General features: G+C 39.3%; 1 protein-coding gene across 2 annotated transcripts; it reads right to left on the bottom strand.

Moving 5' to 3' along the window:
* Positions 1 to 336: 336 nt before the first annotated feature.
* On the bottom strand, positions 337 to 4,960 carry LOC107761314 (uncharacterized). 2 transcript variants are annotated; one of them, XM_016579536.2, is made up of 3 exons: positions 4,310 to 4,960; positions 4,008 to 4,203; positions 337 to 3,556 (listed from the first exon to the last, which is right to left on the bottom strand). In XM_016579536.2, the coding sequence occupies exon 3, from the start codon at positions 3,489 to 3,491 to the stop codon at positions 498 to 500; it is 2,994 nt and encodes a 997-aa protein (XP_016435022.2). In that variant the 5' UTR covers positions 3,492 to 3,556; positions 4,008 to 4,203; positions 4,310 to 4,960; the 3' UTR covers positions 337 to 497. The 2 variants fall into 2 exon arrangements, with proteins under 2 accessions (XP_016435022.2, XP_016435023.2); XM_016579537.2 differs by having other exon boundaries at positions 4,475 to 4,598.
* Between the last annotated feature and the right edge of the window lie 4,022 nt (positions 4,961 to 8,982).

Raw genomic sequence — 8,982 nt, 5'->3', positions numbered from 1 at the left:
TCACAAGTTCTTGAAGAAACTGTATTATACTATTCAGGTTTCCGTGATAGGAAAAAGTATTTCTTTCTTTTGCGGGTAACAACGTAAGAAAGTAACAAGTAGTATGGAGACTGGCATTTGCTTTCAATTCTAAATTAGCTGGGTTTAGCTATTCTTTCCTTTTGAAGAGGATAATGATATAAAATCTTCTAAGAATGGAATACCTAACCATTAATAAATTTCAGTGGCTGAGTACATTATTTCCAAACCCTGTTAATAGAAGAAAGATCTAACAAACAGAAAGCAGAAGTAAAAGACATACGATAAACAGGAAGCAGGATAAGAATAGCAACATCAGAGACAAAAACGGAAATGATATTTGCATACCAAAAAGACATGGAAATAATTTGAATAAGATGTATGGCTACTCATTAATATAAAAAATTCTATCCTATGAACTATTAAACCAGCTTATTCCAATAACTCTCTATAATTCTAGCTAAACTACTCTAAAACAATTAACTTCTATTTGATGTATGATTTCGAACACTAGCAAGGAGTCTTGTAAGTTTACTGAGAGTTTCATGAGCAGATATGGTGTCGGGATGGTCCTCGCCGCAGATTGAAGTTCTAATGAAAATAGCCTTCCTGATTAAATCATCACCGATATCAAACTGTCCACCTCTTAACATTAATTTTGCCCTGATCTCGAGCACCGTCGCTCTTGATAAAGCAAGTTCCTGCCAAAGGCAAGGATTTAATTGAGCATTTGTCTGGATAGGTCTCCAACAAAGTGATTTATCCAACCACTTGTCAACAGGAGTGACAAATGCTTGATCTGCCGCTTCTAATGCATCTGTACAACGTCGTAGAAGTTCTAGAGCAGCACTACAGCGTGAGAATGTGATAAATGTTCGAATGGCAAGTGGTAGAATCACTTCTTTCACGAGAAACAGCAATTCAGAAACTTTAAGCTCAACTATCATCGGGTCACTCCCAAATCCGAAGAGCAAAAAGCATGCTGCCCATATGTGTTCAGAGTGCTGGGCTATTAAACCGCGACTAACAACAGCTTGTACTGTGGCTTGTGCAACTCCGATGACCCCTCTTTTTCGAGCATACATTCTGATAAGCTGGTGGAACTGAATGTAGCCTTCCTTTCTACAAGTCCTTGCTATGTTGAATCTCAACAAAAGAGAAGATGCTTCTGCCTCTGATTTCCTAGCATATGATGATGAGAAACCACAAGTTAAAGAACATAAAACTTTCTTCAAAATCCTCCTTCGTGGGTATTTCTCCGGTATCTTGTGAGCAGCCAGAGCTAATAGAGAAACTGGAATAGATGATGGAGCAAACCAACCGGTTGCGAGAACCATTCTTGTTGCTAGACTTCTTGGTCCATCAGCATGGTCAAATATCGAGAAACAAACTTCAAAAAGTTGCAAAAGGAAATTGTTTCGCCTCAGTGGATGGTTTTCCCGACGAATCGAGATTATTTCCTTCAAAGGCATACGGTTGATGGTATCCAAGAGCCTGCTAGGATTTATAGGAAGTTCAGAAAGAATAGCTCCAACAATAGCAAGGCCAAGTGTCAGTCTTTTAAGTTTTTCCTCAATAACTCGCAAAGCATCAATTTCAGCAATCGGGTAATCCTTCACAGCGCCCTGCATCAAAGACATTGCCTCAATCTCTGACAGATAATTAAGTTTGATTGGATCCATGTTCATCACCCGAGAGAGACGCGTGGATATGAGAACATGTGTTTCACCCCCAAAACGGGGAAGCAAATCCATTATAAGTTTGTGGTCCCACCAGTCCTTTTCACTCTCCAAGTTATCAATTACCAGCAAGAACGGAATGTCTCGCATAAGTTCTTTCCTAACCCTAGCTACAGCAGCCTCTTCTTGCTCTTCAAAGCTCTTTATCCTGCTTTTTTCAGGTGAGCTTTCTACCCCCACATCAATTTCTAAAAACGACCACAAGTTCAAGTAGTTTTGTCGAATGTATCTGCTTTCACCTCCAATCCAAAGGACCATCTTGTAGCGCTGATGGAATTGATATGCATACTCGAGCAGTAGCTCTGTCTTGCCAATTCCTGGCTCCCCAGATACACAAGCAATGCCCTTTCCATAGACAACTTTCAAGGATCTGCTTCGCTTTCCTTGCTTCCTAGTATTCATTTGCTTTGGTGTATGCTGCTGAGTATGAGAAACCTCAACATTTAGCATTTCAATCTCTTTCTCAGATTCCTTCCATGTCATTGGCTCTTTACCTTTCTTCTTGCTGTCACTAGGCCGCTCAAATCGTCTTTCATTGATCGAGTTGCTCCGACTCCAACTAATTGTCACGTTCTTCCGCTTGGGTCTAGCCTTTAGTTCAATATAGTCTTTCTCTGCATCCCCGCTAACATCACCAAAAAGCCGAAACTCGAGCTCGGACAGCTCCTTCTTTCTACCAACAAAATTTTCATTTCGAGGGAAAGGAAACTCCTCCTTTTCTGCCTTCTCCCTCCATTTGGACAGTCTGTCCACAACACTTCGCCTCCCTAACCTTAATGCCAATAGGGTTACAGCCCTCAATATGCATTCCCTCCACCTGCCATCATGAGCCTCTAGTTTCCATTCATCGACACGCAAAAGACCATTGACGGCATCTCTCCACTCCTTCTCCAATCCCCCATATAGAAGCCAAAGTTCACCACCATGTTTTTCCCAGTGCTCTCCTCTTCTCTCAATTATATCTCGAACAAGGCAATCCTCTGGACGCAAATCGAAGTACACAGGCACCAAATTCTTTTTGCTAGAGAAGAAGCGCAGCTCCTCTATGGTATATGGATTCCTGAACGATTTCTTTGTTAAGATCACAACTCCGTATGTACAAGCATCCATTACTCTCTCAACCATGCCATGTTTTCTGGAATTTCGGCACCTCGCTCTGTCAGAAACGAAGCAACTTAGCCCTTGGATTTCTAACTCAGCACGGAGCCAATTCATGAATCTGAGCAGTAAAGGTTTGCGGCCATGAAAACCAATGTACACATCACAGCTCCTCACTCTGTTGGATAAGGAGGAAGTTGATGTTGGAGTAACACAAGTTTCCTGTGTTCTCCCACTCTTTTTCTGCTTGCCTCTAGGTCGCAAATATTCATGTTCTGGGCCAATGTTATAACTCGCTATAGTGCTCTTAGAAATTGACGTCGAAGAAGACGCAAAATCCAACTTCTGAAGATCATTAACTGCACTAGCTAACGCAACGGGATAAGCATCCGACAACCTGGCATTTGCAAATGATTCTGGACCCGGAATGCCCAAACTAGCATCTAAGGCACCAGAAGTAACATCGCTATCACGAAATTGATTATCCGAATATGTTGATATCAGGGACTTGGGTGACCTGGGAGAGAAGAAGGGCGACTGGTTCGCAGAAAAGAAGGTTGAAGATGACGAAGATAAGTTTCTTGACGTCGTGCTTGGTAATGAGCCAAATCTGGAGCTTTCATCCCGGAGATCCATATTTAAAGCTACCACTCACTCCCATACACAAGAAAATTCAGGGACTCCAGGATAACAAATAACCTCTGAAATTGGAAAATATCAAAATGTCAGTGAAGGGACAATCTCCTCGTGTAAAACTGCTAACTATATGCAGCCACAAGCACAAAGGTCTGCATAATTTTTAAACTAGGTTTTCCAAATGAAGATTGCTTTATTTTTTCAAATGAAGGATACCATACTGAAAATAGGGAATTAGTTAAAATAATGCCATATCTAGATTAACGTAAAAGCATTAATGACTTATACTGTTTTGTCATTTGGCTCAAGAATCCTTATTTAGCAATCAAAGAAAGATAATTAATGCTGTACTAGAACAGCAAAACCTAGAGAGGAAACAAAGAGCCTTTCTAAATCTGCCGCATTAGATCTGGCGAAGAATTTAAAACCACAAAGTAATTTCTTAAAACAAACCAATTTGCCAATTCAATAATCCAAGCCTCTAATTTTACAAGAACTCAGATCCAACATACTTACTTGAACCACAGTCATCAATAATGGTGTCCAAAGATTCAATCTTTTTCACTTCAATCAACCAAAAAGAGCATTCTTTTGAACCAAAGATTCAATCTTTTCACCTCAATCAACCCAAAAGGGCATTCTTTTGAACCAATCTTAATCCAAATAAAATAGAAATCTAAGTGGCAACCACAATCAATATATCTTCTTGAACCTGTCAAAATAATATAAACTATAAGTCTGAATATTCAAACACATCAACTACCCAAAAAAATATTTTAAAATGTATATACATATAACAAACACATACTATTACTTACTTGGACATGGATCAAGAAGTCGCATAGAGGAAAGTAAGTTCAATATTAGCAATACACAACAATGGAGCAGAGAACTAAGAGAGAGAGAGAGAGAGAAAATTTGAAAAACAATGGGAAGGGAGTGACAAATGAGTAAAGATTTGATTGATGGAAAAATGGGTTTACCTTTTCAAGAATAACTAAAAGGGTTCAGTTTTGATATGACAATGAAGCTGTTTCTTTCTTTCCTTATATTTTTTCTTCTTTTCTTGTTTTTACTAAGACACCAACTTCACTTAAAGTTGTACATAGAACTTTAAAAGCTCCCTCTTTTTCACACTACCCCTTGTTACCAACTAGTTCATATTTAGTACATAGGTATGTGTAAAAACTACATAAAACTTATAAAAATCTGTTTTTTCTGTGTCTTATTTTTTTTTCCAGAGGGTACTGAGAATATGGGCTGACAAGAATAAAGGAGCACCGTTAGAGACGGGGAAGGGTTCTTTCTTCTACTGTACTAGTGCTGCTATGTTTCTTGATTGTTGGAGTGGGGTGGGGGTAGGCGGAGTGTCAGGGGGGTGGGGTTTGACAAAAATGGGACCCAACAAGAAAGGACGGATCTGACGAGGAATGGTGCTGCTGTCAAAAAGCTTTCTTTCCAAAGTCCACACTTTGGATTTACAACTATAGTACTGCTCCTAGTACATGTATCACAAACCACCACCACCTTTTTTTGTGCAAAATGTGAAGTAACAATGTAACATTGTGGATTTCTCTTATCTTTTTGGTCTCATTATTCTCCTTTAGTTTTCTTTTCATTTTATTTTATTTGGTTTGGAGCTTTACGTATATATTTTTTATTTCTTACCCAGTGTCCGAAATTCATATTTAATCCCCGACTAATTCGGATTCGCATTGTATAAGACGCATTACAAGAGAAAGTGTGACTCCCTAGGTGAATCCCACATAGGGGCGCGGAAGAGGGTTCACCCGAACCCTTTAGCCAAAAAATTACACTGTATATCTAAGGCAAAATTTATTTTTTACCTCTATATATTATGTTTTGAATCCCCTTGACACAGCCCAAAAGCATAGTTTAGTGGTCTAAGGGGTTCAAAATATTTGTAAGGTCATTGAGTCCAACAACAACAACAACAACAACCCAGTATAATCCCACTAGTGGGGTCTGGGAAGGGTAGTGTGTACGCAGACCTTACCCCTACCCTGGGGTAGAGAGGCTATTTTCAATAGACCCTCTGCATCCTTCCCTCCAAGAACTCCCCACCTTGCTCTTGGGGTGACTCGAACTCACAACTTCTTGGTTGAAAGTAGAGGGTGCTTACCATCAGAGCAACCCACCTAGTGATAAAACACAGGATAGATGCTTGGTATATAAGTAGACATGCCTTAGACTCTGGTGACGCATTTTAAAATTGTGCTGGTCTAGGCCCAAAGTGGACAATATCACTAGTGAACTAGGCTGTTATATATGGTATGATCAGAGCCACTCCGCGTGCAACCTTGAACGGTGGTGGGACAAATATCAACAAGGACGTTTAGTCCCCAAAGGAAGGTGTATGTAACACCCTAGGCGAATCCTACATCGACAAAATACGAGAGATATGTTGGGTCTATAAGTAGACAGGTTTTAGACTCTAGTGACACATTTTAAAACCGCACATGCCTAGGCCATAATCAGACAATATCACTAGTGGGTTGGGATGTTACAGCAACCGCCCCACCATGATCCTTTAATTTCTAATAATAACTTGTTTAAATGGTTGTTATGTATCGTATAGTATTGTATTGTATTGTATTGTATTGTACCATTTTGATGCATATAATAATTGAATAGATTATATTGTTTAATGTCGTTTCATGATATCATGCACCAACAATATAAAGAATAAACTTGCAAAATTACAAAGAAAAAGTAAGATATATACGAGGTTGAATTATTATATAAAAAGGTAGGGTAAAACATAAAATAGAATTATTTAATAATAAAGAAGGTCAAGATAAGAGAAAAAATAAAGTAACTGATGTGTGGCTATAATTCATGGTTTAGCACATTATTCGCCTTGCATGTTTTTACGCTTTAATGATAAAATACACCTTATTTGCGTGTAATAGGGTCCATTTTATGTGTAGCTGAATTGGAGATGAAAGTAGAAGAAAAAGGAGACCTACAAGTCGAAAGCGTGTGCGGGAGCAGTGAATGAGAGAACCTGGCGACGCCAGGCTTGAAGCTAGCGACGCAATGCTTGAAGCTGGCGTTAGGATGGCGACGCAAGACAAAGGCCAAGCAGAACCAGGCGTTAGGCTGACGATGCCAGGCTTGGAGCCAGGTTCATCAGGTGTTAGGCTAGCGACGCCAGGCCTGGGGCCAGGTCCAATTCGAGTTTTGAAGACTTAATTCGTTTTCGGGTTTGACTAGGACTTGGCCTACATGTTTAGGTCTTTTCCTACACATATAAATAGACCTAAAATACCACTTGAAGGGACTTTTGCAACCGGAGGCAAGGATAGCTCATAGAACAACCGACGGGAGTTAGAGTCAACAATTTCTACATCACTTTATCTTTATCTTGTACTTTAATTATGCAACATACTTTGGATATTATTACTTTGATCATGAGTAGCTAAATTCATAGTCTAAGGTTTTGATGGAACCTATCGAAGGATGATTTTCTTGTTACGTTAATATAAATTTGCCGTAGTATTTTTCTCTATTTGTTCAACTATATTATTCTTGTGGTTGATTGAAGGGCCCTAAATTAGTTGTGCTTATTTAGTATGTATTACTCGGTGGAGAGTGCATATTTAGGTAGTTGTTGAACAACATCACTCCTAAACGTATATGAGGGATCAATACGGAGGTTTAAAGGTAGGATTAGGGATAACGAAATATTGGTGCGATCTAAGTGAGCTGTACTTAATGCCAACTAGCGTAATTTGGGAGAATATGTCTAGTAAATTTTGATAATTATTAGGGAGAGAGTTACGACAGTTAGAGTGCTCATGGTCAATAGAGAAGACTTAGGCAAATTTGTAGAAAATGTAGCGGAAAAGATTCCGACAATAGGGAAAATCACAACCTTAGATCATTCTAATTCTTGTTTACAACCCGTTCATAGTTAGTTATTAATTATTATATTTTCATTACATAATATTTAGTTAATAAAAACCCAAATTGTTACTTAAATATTTCTGAAGATTGATTGCGTGAATTTGTGTGAGTCTAGTTGTTGTGTTTGATAGGTTAATTCCCTGTGGGATTCAACTCCGGACTTATTAGCTGGAATATATTTGCAATGACCGTTAAGTCCTTTTTATAAGGCATAGTTGGGCATGATCAAATTTTGGCGCTGTTGCCGGAGAATTAACGATGTTATTAATTGTAGCTAAAAGAAGTGCTAGAATTCTTAGTGTAGTCAATTTTCTTCATTCTAAACTAAATACATTGAAATTTTAATGTTTGTAGTCTTGGGTATTACAGGTGTATGCCTAGGAACTCCTCAAGAACTGGTGAATTGCTCGAAGTGTTATCAGATCCTGAGAAAGTTTTCAAGGTACTAAATCGTGCAAACAAGAAAAGGAAACAACAACGAAACTCGACAGAACAAATCGAACCAGACATGGCTGACGGAATAGAAAATCCAATCAACAACAGAAACAATGAGAATGAACCAAACAATCGGGGTGTGGTGCCTCTTGTACCAGAAATATCATTATATGATTGGGCACAATCCATCGCTGACAATCTGGCAACCGCAATTGCAGTCCCTCAGATACAAGCAGAATCATTCCAATTCATAAACAACATGCTACATTTGTTGCAGAACAAGGGAATGTTCTCAGGGTCACACATTGAAGATCCTCAGCAGCACCTGAAGAATTTCCTGTCGATATGTTTAACGCAAAGGCAACCTAACGTGACACCGGACGCAATAAAGCTTTTGTTGTTCCCATTCTCAGTGACAGGAGAAGCTCAGACTTGGCTTAATTCACTCCCCATAAATTCTATCACTACTTGGGAGGAATTAGTCAAGCAATTTTTGAACAAATTCTACCCACCAAATAAAACTGCCCAACAAATTTATGATATATTGAGCTACAAGCAGAGACCAACTGAATCACTACAAGAAACGTAGGAGAGGTTCAAGTGCATGCTGGTTAAGTGTCCACATCATGGTATTCCAGATCAGATGTTGGGGCAGAGATTCTACATGGGACTGGCTGACAGCTTAAAGGCCAATGTTGATGCTTCAGCAGGTAGAGAATTTCTAAGTAAAACGTTCACGGAATGCAAGATCCTACTTGATAAGATGGCCCAAAACTCAGGATGGATGACAAGAGCCTCTACGATCACTCCGGTAGTTCACTTAGTGGTTTTGGACCCAAATAACTCCATAGCTGAGAATGTGGCCACTCTAATGACACAAATGAGTATCATCACCCAAAAGATTGATGAATCAGGCCAGAAGCAGCAGGTTCACATAGTTGACAAAACTAATGGGGGCTTATGAACATCATGCATTAACCAACCATATGTTTGCTCGTGGAGTACGGAAGGTGACAACCTGCAATATCAGGAAGATATGAATTATGTAGCCAACTATGGGGGACAGAGGCAAGGTGGTCAGAATTAGGGTCAACATAATCAACAATATAGACCGGCGCAGCAGCAG

Source organism: Nicotiana tabacum, chromosome 23 (genome assembly GCF_000715075.1).
Source record: "Nicotiana tabacum cultivar K326 chromosome 23, ASM71507v2, whole genome shotgun sequence".
Classification (NCBI taxonomy): Eukaryota; Viridiplantae; Streptophyta; class Magnoliopsida; order Solanales; family Solanaceae; genus Nicotiana; species Nicotiana tabacum.
This window is presented reverse-complemented; position numbering and strand designations above follow the sequence as displayed.

Coding starts and splice junctions, on each gene's coding strand:
- LOC107761314 (XM_016579536.2), bottom strand. CDS start 3,491: ATGGATCTCCGGGATGAAAGCTCCAGATTTGGCTCATTACCAAGCACG.